This window comes from Taudactylus pleione, unplaced genomic scaffold (assembly GCF_031769625.1).
Source record: "Taudactylus pleione unplaced genomic scaffold, aTauple2 ptg000142l, whole genome shotgun sequence".
In the NCBI taxonomy this organism is placed as follows: Eukaryota; Metazoa; Chordata; class Amphibia; order Anura; family Myobatrachidae; genus Taudactylus; species Taudactylus pleione.
Window position 1 is genome coordinate 3,575,553 of NW_028284544.1, and position 20,655 is coordinate 3,596,207.

The 20,655-nt window shown below is 44.5% G+C and overlaps 1 protein-coding gene across 1 annotated transcript in view; it reads left to right on the forward strand.

Moving 5' to 3' along the window:
- The first annotated feature begins 3,154 nt into the window (after positions 1-3,154).
- Positions 3,155-20,655, forward strand: part of PCCB (propionyl-CoA carboxylase subunit beta) — a 28,502-nt gene continuing 11,001 nt past the window's right edge. The window contains exons 1-8 of the mRNA XM_088473848.1: positions 3,155-3,402; positions 6,326-6,445; positions 9,332-9,400; positions 9,507-9,563; positions 10,059-10,172; positions 13,429-13,539; positions 14,858-14,966; positions 19,228-19,348. Of these exons, the coding sequence (XP_088329974.1) occupies positions 3,226-3,402; positions 6,326-6,445; positions 9,332-9,400; positions 9,507-9,563; positions 10,059-10,172; positions 13,429-13,539; positions 14,858-14,966; positions 19,228-19,348 (878 nt within the window). The 5' untranslated portion in view covers positions 3,155-3,225. The remainder of the gene's footprint in view (positions 3,403-6,325; positions 6,446-9,331; positions 9,401-9,506; positions 9,564-10,058; positions 10,173-13,428; positions 13,540-14,857; positions 14,967-19,227; positions 19,349-20,655) is intronic.

Sequence of the window (20,655 nt, forward strand, 5' to 3'; positions counted from 1 at the left end):
CCTGCCTATACCTTCTAAAACCACAAATGTCGCTAATTAGCGCTGTGTTCTAATTATACCATTAATAAAACTCTAAGACAGCTGAATAACGGTCCAACGCGCTAAAGATTATTATTCAGGTAAAAGTACAGATGTTACCACGCTATGATCTAACAATGAGCGCAAAATAAATTGTACAAACATTAGGTCATAAGGTACAGTCAATACATACGCGTGCGCTCTGGGACCAGATACCGGCATCAAGATTGAGACCTCTGCCGACAGCATAAACAGGAACACTGCAGACTGGCATCTTGTTTCAGAGCACTCACATATGTACCTGTACTGGGATAAGCAATACAATAGAATACGTTGGCAGGTTCTCATTGGTTCCTCTTCTTGCTTCTTCCGTTATGGTACAATTCATAGGTCAGTGCAAAGACACAACCCAGCCTCTAACAGCCTGATTGTGTTCACCTTCCCGCTGCATAATAAATCTAATCTAACTATGGCATACAACTTTTCAAGAAGTTATTCTCTCTAACATTCATATTTCATAGCCGCATGTTCTGATCTTCTCACCGATGCCACCGGAACGCTGTGGGAACAAAGTAGATCAGTACAGCACCAAACACGGTCCAATTGTCATTTACTAAGCCTTAGTTACAGAAAACATTCATTTCTTTATATGCTAGCATTGCGACTAAACCAAGTAATAATTATCCTTTTTGCGTTACGGGACCATTGCTTTTAAATGTATATATGCGGGGAGAAACAGCACTGAATTGCGTTGTGCCTCTGAGGGTCGGTGGGGCACTCAGCGAGCAGCACTAAGCTGGAAGGGCATCTATGTGTGTGTGTATGATTTTGTGAAGTATCACTAAAAAGCTGACTGTGTTCTGTTTAACATTGTGTGTATGAGTTGCAGGGAATTTTGCTACTTTTCAAATATAAGTCTGTGTGTGATATTATACACGTAAGTCCATGCATGATGGGCCACATGCACACACATACATACATATATATACATATATATACACACAAGCACACATGCATTTTTCTGATGTTTTTAAACTGCAATTGCAAAATGTGTTTATACAGTGAATTTAGTTCTCATACAGGGTGGAGGCTCCCAGCAGTGCAGTCGGAGCCCCACTCTTTATTCTGCTTGTTTTGGTTGTGGGGATGGACTCAAATGTGTAGTTCCATAGCTAGGCTACATTACAATTGCCACAGCTCATATATTCTTATGTAAAAATGCTCATAGCACCACGGTATATTGTGTCCTGTTATGGTATAGGGATTTTCTCCAGGATGGGCTTTGTATAGGATTCCAAATGCTAATAAGTTAGTGTTTATGTGTTAAACACTGTCTGCATGCGTTTGAGGGAAGGCTGACTATCTATTTTTTTTTTTACAAAATAGTGCTGTGAGATTTTATCATGTTGGGAAGTCATTTTTATGTGTGCTGAAAACTGTCGGTATGTGTTGGGGAAGATTATTAAAAAGCTGTTCGTGTTACTTTTTAGCAACTTTGCGTGCTGAATAGCTAAATTGCGACTTTTTACAATATGGCGCTGTGTGTTGGTATTATGTATTTTTGGCAAGATGGCGCTGTGTAAGCTTTCTTTTTCTAAAATGGAGTCTTGCTGCCATTCGCAAGATGGCGTCTTTCAGGTTTTCTAGATTGCAAACAGATTCTGTCTTACCCAATTATCCGGTTTCGACAATATATATAAAAAGCACTAATCCACGGCACTCACTATTCCTAGTTTTGGGGTGCAACATAGTATGTGACCACATTGTTTAAATAGAAATCACAGGGACTCTGCACTCACCATAATAACTAATAATAAACATAATAAAAATAATAAACAGTGGGGTTTTGGTTCATGAATTGATCAATGCATTTAAGCTTGCAGCCCATCGTCACGGGACCAGGCTTGCCTACCCTCCCGATTTGGTCGGGAGCCTCCCGAATATCGGGTGCCGCTCCCTACCCCCCGGAAAGGCAGGCAAGCCTCCCGGCTGCTGCCTACCCCCCCAGACTACTAGCAAAAACCCCCGCTGCCGGGGGGCCCGATGACGCGATTCGCGCTGAATCGCGTCATCGTGGCTCCGCCCCCTGCTTCACAATGCCTTTTTTCCGGCAAATGACAGTCGATCATATGGTTTTAAACACTGAAGAAAAGGACAAAAAAATTTTTTTTTCAATTGGTTACATTTGTGTGTTTTAACCAATTTGTCTGAACAACCATTTTTGTCTGTTTTCCAGTGTTTGTGAGCAAATGGTCGACTGTCATTTGCTCCCATACATTACCAGGTTTTCATTCCAACCAGCCAGATTGGTCAGATATATGACAGATAGTTGTATAGTGGATGCCCAGCTAGACGTGTGTATGCACCATTAGGGTGACGGGGTTAAAAGGTCATGGTTAAAACATCGACATTCAAATGGTCGACACAAACACGGTTGACACGATTTGTTTCCTATTTTAGCCTAACCCTCAAAATAATGAAAACAACCTTTCTTTTGTGGGGGAGATTTATCAAAGCTCGGAGAGAGATAAAGTACCAACCAATCAGCTTCTGTCATTTTTCACAACCTGTAAAATGACAGGAGCTGATTGGTTGGCACTTTATCTAAATCTTCCCCTATATGTCTATGGGCTATGCTATATGTCATTACTGTACTGTGCTGTAGAATTTTGTGGAGTCACATAGATGAGGAAGGTGAGGACTGGTAATAGTAATTCCAACAGAAATTATCAATGCTTCTAAATTGGACAAGGGGAGAAGTTGCCCATAAGAGCCAATCAAATTCTAGCTTACACGATAGCTAGAAGCTGATTGGTTGCTATGGGAAACGTCTCCTCCTGACCACTTTAGAAGGTTTGATATTGTCTCCCGGATCCCGCACAAATCTCAAGGAGCCGGTGAAAAGTGAAAACACAGAGAGCGCCAGCCTCACGCTGTGACCTCCCAGCCGAGTGACTCTTGGAGTGACGGAGAGAGTCACACAGACTCTGGTTACTGATTGGTCCGCTGCCGCACACTGCGCCTGGTGATTGGCTGCACATCTGACGCTACAGGAGTGCTGCTCTGTGATTCGTCCGTGGGCAGTGCTCTCCGATAGGTCAGCTGTCACATACTAAGCTGTGATTGGTCTACGAGGTACATCGGTGTCTCTGTTTGGCTGTAGGGTCTTGCTCTTCGCGGATTGGCTGGCGCATAGGGGCAGTTATCATGGCTGCTGTTCGCTGTGTGTCCCGGCTCCTGACAGGACTTCGGAGCCCCAGCACCGGCTATGCTTCCCGGCTGTACTCCATCAGCCACCTGTCCGTGCCGGAGAGGATAGAGAAGAAGAGGAATGAAGCGCTGCGTGGTGGTGGGGAGCAGCGGATTGAAGCGCAGCACAGGAGGGTGAGTTGGTGTCATACCCGGGACACACCACAGGGGGCAGCCCTAGTACTGGGATCTCCTCACTCTGTAATGCACAGAAGGTCATGATCATTGAGAGATGTGGATGTGTCTGACATAATTGAGAGGGAGGTGCTGGGAGCATTGGGGGAGGGGTCTGGACAGAGCATCTCAGTGGTGGTGGGCGATGTGACAGGAAGGGAGGAGCCAGTGGATGTGATAGGAGGGGTGGAGCTAGTGAGTGAATGTGACAGGACGGTTAGGACTAGACTATACAGCGCAGAAGGACCTGTGACGTCACACCCACGTGATCCGGCCTGAAAGGGAGAGGGGTGGGGATGCTAACGGGGGACCAAAAGTGTCCCCTCGCGGGCTAGCTGCGCTCGCCACGCTTAGGGCACGGTGGCTCGCTACGCTCGCCACAAATATTTATTCCCCCTCTATGCCCTAGTGGATGGTAACGCACTAGCGGTCCAGCCTCCTGCAGCGGTCACGTGGTGGATACGTCACAGAGGTCCTTTCTCCAACTAGGAAATAGCAGCAACCGTGACAGGACCAGTGGAGCTGGTGTGTGGATGTGACAGTAAGGGCATCTGACAGGTGGGGCGGAACTGGTGAGGGGAAGTGACAGGAGGGGTGGAGCTGGTGAGGGGAAGTGACAGGAGGGGTGGAGCCGGTGTGTGGATGTGACAGGAGGGGTGGAGCCGGTGTGTGGATGTGACAGGAGGGGTGGAGCCGGTGTGTGGATGTGACAGGAGGGGGGGAGCCGGTGTGTGGATGTGACAGGATGGGTGGAGCCAGTGTGTGGATGTGACAGGAGGGGGTGAACTGGTGAGTGGATCTCTAAAGAAGGGGAGCGGGACTAGCGGATGGATCTGATAGGGAAAATGGGGGTAGTGAGTGGATCTGATGGAGCAGTGTTTATGAAATGCCATCTTTAGGACCCATAACTGTTCATGTTTTTCAGCTGGTACTCTGGTGCATTTACTACTATTACATTTTTAAAGGGCAGACTAGATGGGCCAGGTGGTTCTTATCTGCTGTCAAATTCTATGTTTTATGTTTCAAATTCTATTTTAAAACATTCACAGATGGTCTGAAAAACATGAACTGTTAGGGGTCCTGAAGAGGGAGTTTGAAAAACATTGTGACAGACAATGATAGTGGAGTGGTTTAGTTAGTGGATCTGACAGAGAAGGAGGGGGCTTAATGAGTGGATCTGACAGAGAAGGGAGGTAGTAAGTGGATCTAAAATAGAACAAAATGACTTAATGAGTGAATCTGACAGAGAAGAGAGGTAGTGAGTGGATCTGATAGAGTTTATGAAGGGTGTGAGGGTGGTTAAACACCTGAACGACTTGTAATTGGACCGATTTTACATCCAATTTCCCTTGAGGCCAGAATATACGATATTGAGCGTACACCCTGTTCAATATCGCATACGACCGAATGATATATTGTATCGTTTGATCGTATACAATTTATCGCTGCTCCTGTACACACTACAACAATCACTGGCATCATATGACATCAAAATTAGCCAAATTGGACCGACATTGTCTGGTCGTCCGGTTGGCCGTACACACTACACGATTGGCACCTAATTGCATACAATATCATCTGGTTGGCTGTTGCATACGACCCACGGAAGCAGGCAATAGTGCATACACACTAGCTGATATGCACAATTTGTCATGCCGATATCGACCAAGTGTGTAGCCGGCCTTAGTGAGTGGATCTGACAGAAGGTTGGGGGACTAGTGAGTGGATCTGACATTTAACATATTAAAAAACCTGTAGTGCCGTGCAGAAAAAAGAAAATGCAGGTGCACACTCTAAGCACTGAGAATACTGATAATCAAATCAATTGTGATAAACTCTACAATGAACATGGAGTATAATTAAGATTCTTAGAACTTTTGGCCAAAAACGTATGCCCACCTACAAGGTCATGGTGTACTTCATCAGGTAGGTCCCTAATGCTGACACATTATATACATTTATCCGGGTCTGCAAGGACTTGTACTGATTAAAATCACTAAGGGCAGATAGGAGGAGTGCTAATACCAGGTAGTTGGAGTCCCTACCTTCAAGTGTACTTTATGTACACAAATGCAAAGCAGGGGTCTGGACTGCACACCCTAATTTTAAACTTAGTAAGATGTGCTACCATGCTGAGACTTGTAGTGTTATGCAGAATAAAGAAAATGCTGGTGCACACTCTGGGCCTGATTTAGAGATGGACGGAACTGAAGAGCTGCACACAAGCGACTCTGCCATTTTGTCCACTTAAAATGCTAACAGACACCTTGCTGCATCTGTGATCCCAGCGCTGCGACCAAGGTTGTAGCCTGGGGTCACCATCTCATCCATCGTTGCTCCCTTGGCCAGACTGCGGAGGCTGAAGTTTACTACAGCCTGGCCGGTTCCTGGTAACTTGCGAAACCAGGAAATCTGCGTCCACCAACGCAGACCCTGACCTTGACCCTCCGGAAAACTTGGGTGACAAACCCCCGTTTCTGGGAAAGGTGATCAGCCACGCTCCCGTGCTTTTCCCAAACGCCACAGCATGTCAGTCACACTGTGGCTTGTGAGGGTCCGCGGGCGAGATCACAGGACCCGTTCTGCACATGCACTGTCCACTCACAATCGGAGATATATGCTAACTATCAGGGTTAGCATACATCTCTGAATCAGGCCCTCTACGCACTAAGAATACTAACCTATTAAACCAGATCTGTTAACCTGTGAGTTACATAATGGTCCTAACATGAATTAGTTATTGACCAACTAATTCAATTGCAATTACAAACTTAGCAATACATGGCATAATGAGCAACAGATTATTATTGCACATGCTCTGGTTGGCAGGTTTGTTATACTTATCAATAATGATTTGCCTCATACAGTGTATTCTGTGTTCCAGGGAAAGCTGACAGCCCGGGAGAGGATTGGATTGCTGTTGGATGCAGGCAGTTTTGCAGAATATGACATGTTTGTAGAGCACAGATGTGCAGATTTTGGAATGCAAGAAGATAGAAACAAGGTACAGTGGTCTCCTTGCTAAAGCTAATTGGCTAGATCTACATTGTGACTAATGGTTAAATTTACTATCCGTCGGTTTTTCAAAGCTGCCGATGATCCGTGCCGTTGACCGATGGATTTAATATGGCAATAGCTAGTAATACTAAAGAAGCCTGATTTAGCATGTATCACTATTGCCGTTTGAAACTCATTGCTCAGAGCCACGGATCATTGCTGGGTTTGGAAATCTGACGGACAGTAAAGCTGCCCCTATGTATGGTAGAAGTACTCAGATCACAAACACTTCAGTCTTAAGGTATGTCATATAGTAAGTTTTATATAGCGCCTCTGTTGAATCAGTGTGTGATAGTGAGCCTTGAACTGGCCTAACAATAACAGTTTATTTGTAACAAGTTGGCATGAAGACGATATTACACATAGTTCTTATGTAACAGATAATATGCAATAATTCTGAGATTCTACTGTACTGAGGGCTTTTAATACGACCAGAATCTTCCTTGATCAATATGTCATTAACTTTTAATCAAAAGAACACAAATTATGACTTAGGACTGTAAATGGCAGTAGTATTACATCAAACAACATATATAAATGTAAGAAATTCAATAACGCCAACAGATTTATGTTCTTTATAGGGTGTAGGTCATCTGAGATTTATTACACTTTTAAAAATCAAACATTAACAACTGGTTCAAAATTGCAGGTGCCTGATCTCTGTAGCTACTACATCTGGGCACAGGGAACAGGATTTGAAAATAGAACATTGCTGGAACATAACATTCACCGAGAAACAATATTTATGTGACTTCAGACAAAAATAATTCTATGGTTCCGGTTAAATTAAGTGGCTTTATGGGATGTGTCTATCGCCACATTCCTGCTATCAGCCTATGAGTAGGAGTGACTAGATTTGTGATGCCTACAGATGTGTCCTCATACATCTAGCTTCCTTGCATGTTAAACAACCCTTCTAATCGCACCATGCCGTGGTGTGACTCGGTAGCGCCGAGCGTCTTCCGTGTGACATTTAACCTTCAAATGCGTCTTATTCGCACAGTTATGTGGATAGGACGCACAAGCAGCTTTTGCTGATTAAAATGATATGCGGCATGCCTCTGTGCGTCTGCGGATGTATCTGCATGCGAAATGCTACGCTACAGTGTTACAGCCGCTGCTATTGTAATGTAGCATTTTGCATGCAGATACACCCGCAGTCGCACACAGAACATAGGCATGCCGCATATAATTTTATTCAGCAGCAGCTACTCGTGCTTCCTATTCACATCACTGTGTGAATAAGACGCATTTGAAGGTAAAAAGTAGTATGGAAGACGCTCAGCGCTACCGAGGCACATAGAGCTCCCAAGTTATGGTTGGCGCGACTTGTAACGCATGGAGGATAGATGTATGTGGACACATCTGTACATGAAATGACGTCAGCTTTTACAGATGCAGAAGTCTCTCCCTGTGGTCTTCTGCACATACTATCTTCTTTATTTAATAACTTTTATTATAGTACAGTTCTTCTAATAGTAGCCCTCCTCCCAACCCAAACTCTCTTACCTTTTGCAGTACATCGTGTCGCCACCGTTTTCCAGGAAGGATGAAGCCAGGGTCTATGTCGCTGGACGCAGATTTCCTGGCCTCACAAGTGACCAGGCACCGGCCAGGCTGAGGTAAGCTTCAGCTTCTGCAGCCTGGCCAAAGGGGCAACCATCGCGACCAATGGCTGTGATGGGGATCTGAGGTAGCGTTACAGTCGCTGCACTCAGATCTCTAAGATGCAGCAAGGAGGAGTCTATGTCCTACAGACACCACCTGCTGCATTTACATTTTGTTAGACGGTATTGCACTGCTGCTTCTGTGCGACTGTGCAATACTGTCCATCTCTGAATCAGGCCCATAGTCTGTATACCTGTATATAACAAGTAGGCTTTACCTGAGATACATTGAATTGGACTGTTTACATAATTTTTACTTTTTAACTTTTGTTACTTAAAGGTATGAAAAGCTGCCTCTTATAAAGATTTATTTATTTTTAGTATCATTTCCTCTTTAAAAAGTATTTAAGAATCATTTCTTGCCTTGGGGGTTTAGGTGTCTTGTTCTGCTATCAATGCGTCCTTATTACTGCCAAGCCAGCTGTGATTTGTCTTGTTATAGATAAATACAGATGTGTCCATATACAGCTTACCTCTGTGTGCTACAAATCGCATTAATCATAACGTGTGAGCCGGTAGCGCCAAGCGTCTGTCCTTGTGACTTTGTATCTACAAAAGCGTCCTATTCGCAAATCAATGTGAATTGGCCGCACAAGCATCTTATGCTGATTATGTGGCATGCCTCTATTCTGTCTGTGCTCTGCGGGTGTATCTGCATGCGAAATGCTACGTTACAGTGAAAGCGGCTGTAACACTGTAATGTAGCATCTCTCATATAGATACATCCGCAGTCACACAGAACATAAGCATGCTGCATATCATTTTAAGCAGCAGAAGCTGCTTGTGCTCCTTATTCGCTCCCAGATTCGACTGTAAAAAGTTGAATGAAAAAAAACGCACAGCGCTACAGAGTCACGTCACGGCCTGGCGCGACTAGAAGAGCTGTTTACGCACAAGGAAGTATGATGTATGTGGATACATCTGTACATAGGGGTCTATTTACTAAGCAGTGTTAGGAGAAGTGAAAAGTGAAGAGTGAAAAGTGATAAGGTGCCAGCCAATCAGCTCCCAACTGTCATTTTTCAAACACCTGTGAGATGGCAGTTGGGAGCTGATTGGCTGGCACCTTATCACTTTTCACTTCCTCTAACACTGCTTAGTAAACAGACCCCTTAGTGTTGTAGCAGGGTGTGAAGAGTGTACTTACATGCCACCTTTTCTTGCAGTATCCTGGAGACAGCGTTGTCACCGGACAAGGGCGCATCAATGGGAGATTAGTATATGTGTTCAGTCAGGTAATCGCTCAGTAACATAACCCTCATTGAGAGGCATTTCCTATGTATTTTCTGTGTTGTAGAGTTTATTTTGTGAGCAGTAGATGAATCTGTGTTGTCTCTACAGGACTTTACTGTGTTCGGCGGCAGCTTGTCTGGAGCTCATGCACAAAAAATATGCAAGGTAACGATACTTAACCAGCGGAAATATAGAAAAGTAATTTCATTTAAATTCTATCCAGAACTGTTGTGCAAGAAAAGAATGAAGACTGTGATGATCTGTACACCTTCTCTATGGAAATGTGTTTTTAAGTTCTAAAATGATGGTATCACTGGTTCTGAACGTAATAATGGTTCTTGGCCAACCAATCACTGCACATGGCGTACAAAGTAAGCAAGCATGTTCGCATGTAATGCAGAACATACAGTGCGGTTTTATTAACTAAAAAATGTCATATATATACATGATGAATACACAGAACATTTGGGAAGTTCATTTGTTTACGCAAAAGCTAAAATAAAAAAGACCAGCTGCTTACATTTGTATCCCTCATAAAGCATATAGAGCTGTTGTCCTTACATATAAGATCAGATGCTGAGAATTGCAGCTCACTTGCAATTGAATATGCCCCAAAGTGTGTTATTGTAGGATATTGTTTGACTTCAGCAATTCTTGTAGATCATGGATCAGGCTGTGATGGTGGGAGCCCCAGTGATCGGACTGAATGACTCTGGAGGGGCTCGTATCCAGGAGGGTGTTGAGTCTTTGGCAGGCTATGCAGACATTTTCTTGGTAAGTTGCATGTATTAACTATACCCAATAGAGGTGGCCATACATTATGCACTTATCGTCCTGATCAGCCAATTAAAAGCTGATTGGGTGGATGACTGCACAGTGTATGGCCGGAACTGAGCACCAATTAACATTCTGTTGGGCATGAGAAATCTTTCAGCAAACCCGACAGGTGGCATAATTAGTGTTCGGATATGACAGTGGATAAACTCACCATCAGACAGAACAGCTATCTGACAGTGGACTGTGGATATACTCCCCATCAGACAGACAGAACAGTTATCTGACAGTGGATATACTTACCATCAGACAGACAGAACAGCTATCTGACAGTGGACAGTGGATATACTCCCCATCAGACAGACAGAACAGTTATCTGACAGTGGATATACTCCCAATCAGACAGACAGAACAGTTATCTGACAGTGGATATACTCCCCATCAGACAGACAGAACAGTTATCTGACAGTGGATATACTCACCATCAGACAGAACAGTTATCTGACAGTGGATATACTCCCCATCAGACAGACAGACAGAACAGTTATCTGACAGTGGATATACTCCCCATCAGACAGACAGAACAGTTATCTGACAGTAGCTATACTCCCCATCAGACAGACAGACAGAACAGTTATCTGACAGTGGATATACTCCCCATCAGACAGACAGAACAGTTATCTGACAGTGGATATACTCCCCATCAGACAGACAGAACAGTTATCTGACAGTGGATATACTCCCCATCAGACAGAGAGAACAGTTATATGACAGTAGCTATACTCCCCATCAGACAGACAGACAGAACAGTTATCTGACAGTGGATATACTCCCCATCAGACAGACAGAACAGTTATCTGACAGTAGATATTCTCACCATCAGACAGACAGAACAGTTATCTGATAGTAGCTATACTCCCCATCAGACAGACAGAACCGTTATCTGACAGTGGATATACTCCCCATCAGACAGACAGAACAGTTATCTGACAGTAGATATTCTCACCATCAGACAGACAGAACAGTTATGTGACAGTGGATATACTCCCCATCAGACAGACAGAACAGTTATGTGACAGTGGAAATACTCCCCATCAGATAGACAGAACAGTTATCTGACAGTGGATATACTCACCATCAGACAGAACAGTTATCTGACAGTGGATATACTCCCCATCAGACAGACAGACAGAACAGTTATCTGACAGTGGATATACTCCCCATCAGACAGACAGAACAGTTATCTGACAGTAGCTATACTCCCCATCAGACAGACAGACAGAACAGTTATCTGACAGTGGATATACTCCCCATCAGACAGACAGAACAGTTATCTGATAGTAGCTATACTCCCCATCAGACAGACAGACAGAACAGTTATCTGACAGTGGATATACTCCCCATCAGACAGACAGAACAGTTATCTGACAGTAGATATTCTCACCATCAGACAGACAGAACAGTTATCTGACAGTGGATATACTCCCCATCAGACAGACAGAACAGTTATCTGACAGTGGATATACTCCCCATCAGACAGACAGAACAGTTATCTGACAGTGGATATACTCCCCATCAGACAGACAGAACAGTTATCTGACAGTGGATATACTCCCCATCAGACAGACAGAACAGTTATATGACAGTAGCTATACTCCCCATCAGACAGACAGACAGAACAGTTATCTGACAGTGGATATACTCCCCATCAGACAGACAGAACAGTTATCTGACAGTAGATATTCTCACCATCAGACAGACAGAACAGTTATCTGATAGTAGCTATACTCCCCATCAGACAGACAGACAGAACAGTTATCTGACAGTGGATATACTCCCCATCAGACAGACAGAACAGTTATCTGACAGTAGATATTCTCACCATCAGACAGACAGAACAGTTATCTGACAGTGGATATACTCCCCATCAGACAGACAGAACAGTTATCTGACAGTGGATATACTCCCCATCAGACAGACAGAACAGTTTTCTGACAGTAGCTATACTCCCCATCAGACAGACAGACAGAACAGTTATCTGACAGTGGATATACTCCCCATCAGACAGACAGAACAGTTATCTGACAGTGGATATACTCCCCATCAGACAGACAGAACAGTTATCTGACAGTAGATATTCTCACCATCAGACAGACAGAACAGTTATGTGACAGTGGATATTCTCACCATCAGACAGACAGAACAGTTATGTGACAGTGGATATTCTCACCATCAGACAGACAGAACAGTTATGTGACTGTGGATATACTCCCCATCAGACAGACAGAACAGTTATGTGACAGTGGATATACTCCCCATCAGACAGACAGAACAGTTATCTGACAGTGGATATACTCCCCATCAGACAGACAGAACAGTTATGTGACAGTGGATATACTCACCATCAGACAGACAGAACAGTTATCTGACAGTAGCTATACTCCCCATCAGACAGACAGAACAGTTATCTGACAGTAGCTATACTCCCCATCAGACAGACAGAACAGTTATCTGACAGTAGCTATACTCCCCATCAGACAGACAGAACAGTTATCTGACAGTAGCTATACTCCCCATCAGACAGACAGAACAGTTATCTGACAGTAGCTATACTCCCCATCAGACAGACAGAACAGTTATCTGACAGTAGCTATACTCCCCATCAGACAGACAGAACAGTTATCTGACAGTAGCTATACTCCCCATCAGACAGACAGAACAGTTATCTGACACTGATTGGCAATGTCAGATAATTTATCTGTCTGTATGATGAGTTTTATAACTCAGTGTATGACCTGCATATCACAGATCTCCCATGTAATCATTCCGTCATGTGATGGATTTACGTACAGAAGTCAGTTTATGTAGCATAGAGTTACCTAGTTGATGTCACCACGCCTGGACTGCATCTGGTTGGTTATTGTCTGAGCCAAATGAAACTAGAAGTTTTTCTAAATTTCTCTCATGATGACATTTTACCAGATGCTAAAATCTTATTGGTGAACTGTGATTTCAAAAGGTGATATCATTTTTTTTGTGTAACCTCTTACAGTTGGGTCCTTATAATAAGTTTCTAAATGAAATCACCCTGGAGCCATGTAGTAGCAGCCGTACTTTTACATGAGGACGTGCAATGAGGTCATACAATGTGAATGATTTAGGAGGCAGATGGAGAATGCTGGAAAGGGCAGCACAGTGCATTACATAGGTTTTGGTGAACTTAATTTCCTATCTGACCTATTTTGTCCCTTACCAGAGAAATGTTCTGAGCTCTGGAGTTGTGCCTCAAATCTCTCTGATCATGGGACCTTGTGCCGGCGGTGCCGTCTACTCCCCGGCGTTAACGGACTTCACATTTATGGTTAAGGTAAGAGATCAGCACTGACTATAACTGCAGCCTCCAGACCATGAGTACATCGGACAGTGCATTGAGGTTGGACATTAAAGGGACACTCAGCCTAAAAGACAAGTTTAAACAGAAAGTTTGGATTCTCTGTTCAAATGACTAATTATTTCATTAATTCAATATTAAGGGGCTTAATTAAAAGAAGGAAGATGAGATATTAAATATTAACATATAATTCACAGATTTAATTATCATCTGTCAGTTAAATGAAATGAATGCTGACTAACAAAAAATAAATAAGAAAAGTGATGAGAATAATTCTGTGGTTGAAAACGGCCTGCGTACAATGTGGACTTATACCACATGAAAGACCCACCAGACAGTGCTATATAGGTTCATATAAATCAAATTGCTAAATAAATTATCAGAACACACATCTCAAAACATAATAAATAGATTAAAACACATCTTGGACTTATAAAAAGCACCTTGATTGCTACAGTATTCAATTACAATGTAAATCAGTAAATTGTTTATATTGTTGCCTGTCAGTGCATTTATGAATCGATGTCACTCAACATGCGGCCTATCAGAGCTCTTAGAACCTGTGACATCACTGAATACACTGCCTATTGGTGAACTATGCTGTGGTATAACTGATACCCCTTTTACACCAGAGCAAAAACCTGGGTAATTGCTGGGTCTATTTGGATCGCAGTGTAAAATGGTCCCTGAAAGATAACCCGGGTCAAGTGACCCAGCAATCCAACCCAGGTAGCTACCAGGGTCGGACCCGGGATGGACCTGAGTAATGGTGCAGTGTAAATGGCGCAACCCAGGTTATCCGACCTGCGTCATGCCTAAAATTAGCTGATTGGTGGTTGCGGAGCAGTCACCTCCCACTCTTTATGACCTCACAAGTTAGCAGGGCAGACCCAGGTTCAGTGTGAAAGGGGCTGACCTGAAAATAACCCAGATCGATGGTGCTGTGTAAACGGTGTCTGACCCATGTTGGGACCATGTCTGAAAACTTGGGTTGGACCCGGGTTTTTGGTGGAAAAGAGGTATGAGTGTGCAGCCTATCGGTGCACTATGAAACAGTAGATGTCACTGAGCACGTTGACTATCAGTGCACTCTGAATTGTTGTGATTATCAAGTCACTATTATTTTTAATTTATTTATATTTTACTGTAATTATTCATACTTTATATCTGTTTTTTTCGCAATTTAGTTTTCAGCACATTGCACTTGATTAAACAGTAGCCTTTTGAAGTTTGTAAATCAGAAAAAGTAATTATGGCAGATGAATCATTACGTTGCTGCTGCTTTTGCCCTCAGGACACTTCCTACTTATTCATTACTGGTCCAGATGTAGTAAAGTCAGTTACCAATGAGGATGTGACACAGGAAGACCTCGGAGGAGCCAAAACCCACACTGCACTCTCAGGTGAGTATTCCATAGCTTTATGTAATTGGCAGAACCCTAGGTGTAATAGGCTGAACCCTGGGTGTAATTGGCAGTACCCTAGATGTAATTGGCAGAACCCTGGGTGTAATTGGCAGAACCCTGGATGTGTTTAGCAGAACCCTGGGTGTAATTAGCAGAACCCTGGGTGTAATTGGCAGAACCCTGGATGTGTTTAGCAGAACCCTGGATGTGTTTAGCAGAACCCTGGATGTAATTAGCAGAACCCTGGGTGTAATTAGCACAGAACCCTGGGTGTAATTAGCACAGAACCCTGGGTGTAATTAGCACAGAACCCTGGGTGTAATTAGCACAGAACCCTGGGTGTAATTAGCACAGAACCCTGGGTGTAATTAGCACAGAACCCTGGGTGTAATTAGCACAGAACCCTGGGTGTAATTAGCACAGAACCCTGGGTGTAATTAGCACAGAACCCTGGGTGTAATTAGCACAGAACCCTGGGTGTAATTAGCACAGAACCCTGGGTGTAATTAGCACAGAACCCTGGGTGTAATTGGCAGAACCCTGGGTGTAATTGGCAGAACCCTGGATGTGTTTAGCAGAACCCTGGGTGTAATTAGCAGAACCCTGGGTGTAATTGGCAGAACCCTGGATGTGTTTAGCAGAACCCTGGATGTGTTTAGCAGAACCCTGGATGTAATTAGCAGAACCCTGGGTGTAATTAGCACAGAACCCTGGGTGTAATTAGCACAGAACCCTGGGTGTAATTAGCACAGAACCCTGGGTGTAATTAGCACAGAACCCTGGGTGTAATTAGCACAGAACCCTGGGTGTAATTAGCACAGAACCCTGGGTGTAATTAGCACAGAACCCTGGGTGTAATTAGCACAGAACCCTGGGTGTAATTAGCACAGAACCCTGGGTGTAATTAGCACAGAACCCTGGGTGTAATTAGCACAGAACCCTGGGTGTAATTGGCAGAACCCTGGGTGTAATTGGCAGAACCCTGGATGTGTTTAGCAGAACCCTGGGTGTAATTAGCAGAACCCTGGGTGTAATTGGCAGAACCCTGGATGTGTTTAGCAGAACCCTGGATGTGTTTAGCAGAACCCTGGATGTAATTAGCAGAACCCTGGGTGTAATTAGCACAGAACCCTGGGTGTAATTAGCACAGAACCCTGGGTGTAATTAGCACAGAACCCTGGGTGTAATTAGCACAGAACCCTGGGTGTAATTAGCACAGAACCCTGGGTGTAATTAGCACAGAACCCTGGGTGTAATTAGCACAGAACCCTGGGTGTAATTAGCACAGAACCCTGGGTGTAATTAGCACAGAACCCTGGGTGTAATTAGCACAGAACCCTGGGTGTAATTAGCACAGAACCCTGGGTGTAATTGGCAGAACCCTGGGTGTAATTAGCACAGAACCCTGGGTGTAATTAGCAGAACCCTGGATGTGAGCATCTCAGCAGAGGGAGTGTTTATGCTCACTGCTCAGGAGGAGGGAACGGCAGGGACTGCATCTATGTGCAAACAACATTGTTTATTAATGCTACATTAAAATTCAATTTTTATGGCTTAAAAATATAAAGGTAATCCTTAAATACAAAGTCAATGTACTTTATATGTGCCTTCAAAAAGATTGTACCATCTAACGTGGGTATATTGTGTATTCCTATACATCAACAGGTGTCACTATGCTGCTTGCCATAACATGTAAACTGGTGTTTAACAAGGTTAGATCTCTAGATGACACCAACATTATGGAAATAGATTTCATGCTTTTATATGATGATAAAATGCAGCTGCCTGGTCTGTTTTTATACACAATTCAGCTGCTGGGGAGACCAGAGCTAGTTGGGTATGATAAGGCGACATGAAAATGTTGACATGGTCATAATGTCGATGTTGATCATGTCAGTATTCATCATATAGATAGTGATGAAATGATGACATGTTAGAATGTCAACATATTATCCCTAGTGGCCCAGCAGTGATTTACCTGCTCAGGGCGGCTCCATCGGCATCCTCTGGGTCATGGCGATCATGTGACTGTGACTTCTGGCTCAAACCTCTGATCCTCAAGCATTCAGGTGAGTATTTCTCCACTAATCCTTCCTCTAGTGCCTAACCTCCCCCCACAGCCTAACCATAGCCTCCCCCCCCACAGCCTAACCCTAACCTCCACAGCCTAACCCTAGCCTCCCCCCACAGCCTAACCCTAACCTCCCCCCCCACAGCCAAAGCCTAACTCTAACCTCCCCAGTAGCCTAATCCTCTCACCTAACCCTAATGTCAACATTTCACCTGTCGACATTCTTGAATGTCAACAAATTTCCTGTCAACATTTTGACAACCTATTGTATACATGCTACCACTGGAGCATGTATACACTGATAGGCTTTAGCTGCCAAGGCCGTGACATGGATCTCTACATACACACATACATAAATACATACATACGTACTATACACACACACACTCATATATACACATACATACTGAAACCTGTCTTTCATTTCTCCCTGTGTACTTCCTCATAAATGACAATTATTCCTATATCACAACAAGCCTGCGCTATGGCTCAGACCCTGAATCACTGCCCACAATTATAGCGTTGATATGTGTAATACTATAATATTAAATGTGAACCATAGAACAACCATTCCAGCAGGAGATGTACGTAATCTTATGTACAGTGAGAGAATTGTAGGGTCTACTTATTAAGCTGCGCCAATCTCCTAGCTGTAAAATGACCTTGGTGTAACAGAAAGGGCCGGGTGTACATACTTGTTAATTCCTCTGGTACCGTGGCGGTCCTCCTTTTATTTGCTTAGAATACCACTAGAATTGGGAAGTGGAAAAGAAAACAAACTAATAAATAAAATGGGAAAAATATAAATATAATATCTAACTCCACATTTCAGATCATTTTTGATGTCCTATTAAGCCTGACGTGTGTGTGTGTTCTCCTTACGCAGAATTAGGAACAGTTACTTACCCTTCCTGACCATATTATTAGTACAGAGGCATTTCCCCTTTTCTAACATAAAGCTATAGGGGCCATGCGGGCTTGGAACTAAATGTATATATTCACCTGTATACTGAGTAGTACATAGCTCTGTGACCGCACCGGCCCTATCCGTACGCTTGGTTTCATACCAGTTATCATTATCTTTGCGTACTGGCACCAGCACTGTCCTAGGTGCAGAAGATCGGACTGAAAATACATAATTACACCTATGCGTAGTGTTCACTCTAGCTCCGGCGACAGGCAGGGCGCCGGAGCTAGAGAAGGGGGCGTGTCTATAAGACGCATCACCCTTTTTGTCACTCTTGGGGGCGTGCCCGACGCTTACGGACACGCCCGGCAGCCCCCAAGCGCTGCTGACAGGGAGAATAGATGCTGGGCGCATGCGCCTAGCATCTATTCACCGGCAGTGACCGGGTCACCGCACATTTCCCCACCCGCGGGACGGTGCGACCCGCGGGTGAAGGAGGGCAGGGTGCCGCGCCCTGCTAAAACAGCCTAGCAGGAACGCTATATGCGCAACACTGCATAGCTCGCAATTCTGCCAACACGCCTGCTCTGGACTTACATGCCAACACACCGTTATCACCCAGTTATGCCCATTCAGCTGCAAGTGGAGATGCGTATACATTCAGCTCTGGCACATGCGCAGTGAGGAGAGACGCATGATGTGCCTGCTACCTCTATATCTGACCATAGTGCTCCCTCATTATACCCACACTCATGTCCCGCCAGATATAGGTCTATTTGCTAAGCTGTGTTAGGAGAAAAAGAGAACGGTGATGAGGTACCAGCCAATCAGCTCCTAACTGTCATTTTTCAAACACAGCCTGTGACATGGCAGTTAGGTTCTGATTGGTTGGTACCTTATCGCCGTTCACTTTATCTCCTAACACTGCTTAGTAAATATATCCCTTAATCTCTATTCAAATGTATTAAATGACCTATAAACTGTACAAAAATCACTACACTGCTGCAACTTTTGAGGACTTATAAAAGTACACAGTTGGTATGGTGCAGTCCTTACTTCAGGACTCTGGGATGGTTTAGTGGCTGTAATGCCCATCTCCTGCCTGGTGACAGACTTTTATTAACAAATTGTTTTTGACGGGTAAACCGATTTTTATAATGTATTCACTCTATTATATGTCACTATCTTTATAAGGCTAGTATTCTAAGCACTATACCCATATTTCCTTATCTGCGGTGGTGAGCGGTCTTTTTGCCATCAGCCTTCTGTTTATCTTGTAGGAGTGGCTCATCGAGCATTTGAGAATGACATTGATGCTTTATTAAACCTGCGGGAATTCTTTAACTACCTCCCATTGAGCAACAAGGATCCAGCACCGATCAGAGAGTGTCACGACCCAAGGTAAACTTTATATTGTATATACAGGATTCCGTCGCATCTAGGTTAATGGCCTATTGTGAGGCTTTGTTGACCAGAAGTTTCCCACCTGCCGTAGACCCATATCTGATTGTTCTCATGACTTCGGCAGCTTTAGAGTTATCTGGGATCACTTATCTCCTGGTTAAGATCTACCTACTACGAAACAAAGTGCTATTTGTGCACTGGATTATAGACCATGACAATGTAGTGTATGTCCTCAGCCACTGTGGGTAGCTTTTATCGTACCCAGAGACAGAACCAGACGTTTCTACTTCAGGGTCCATAGGGGGTCCACAGGGTTGACCTTGGGGTATAGGTTGGGAACCAAATCCGGGCACCACGCAGTTAAAGCTTTTAGCTCCCAGGATGCACTGGGTCCACTCTCCCTATAACCCCACCCCCAAGCCAGAGGCACCTCAGTTTAAGTTGGTGCCCGGCCGGAGTCGGGTCACCGTTAGCGCAGGGGGAGCTGATTAGCAGCCCCTAAGCTTATTTTTTTTTTTTTTTTAGGGACAAAGTTTTTTCCATGGACTTTGGACTCTTCAGAGCGGCAGCGTCGGACTGTCCATAGGACGTCTAAGCTGCCGCTCCGTCACCCCGCTGGCGCTGAGACGCCAGTACAGATCTGGGGATCTCAGCGGGACCCCAGAGTCTGTACTAGCCGGACTCTGCGGGCGCCCAGGACTGCTGCCGGATCCACGGGGAGCAGGTAAGGTCGCGGATCACCGCTTGCGGTGATCCGCGCATTTCAAATGCAGTCCTGTGCCTCCGGTCTCAGGGGACAGACCGGAGGCGCCGGCAGTGGCGGCGGGCCCCCCATACCCCGTGTGTCCACTAGACCACCAGGGACTTAACGATCGGTGCAGGGAGCCGGCGTCCCGGGGGTTAATAGCCGGCCAGGGGAGGCAGCCTTCCCTGTTACAGCGGCTCCTCCCCTCAGCTCAGCGCGCCTTTCAGTATCCATAGTCTGGCGTCGCTGAGCTGCTTCCTCCGCGGGCCACGCTTCCTCTGAGGTCTCCAGCGGCCATTTCTCTGTGGTGCAGCAGAAATCTCTCAGGATGGCAGTTGGTCCAGTCCCCCTGCGTACCTCACCATCAGGTCAGTGTACACAGCGCTGTAGCCTTCCCAGACACTGAATCTGGGCAGTTGAATGCAGTGTAATAGTGCAGTATATTATATGACATGTTTATGTATATATGTATATATCTGCATTGTATGTGACTTATGCTAGTGCTGACTGTACTTTATTCTCTCACCTGTCAGTGTATATCTATCCCTTTTCTTTATCT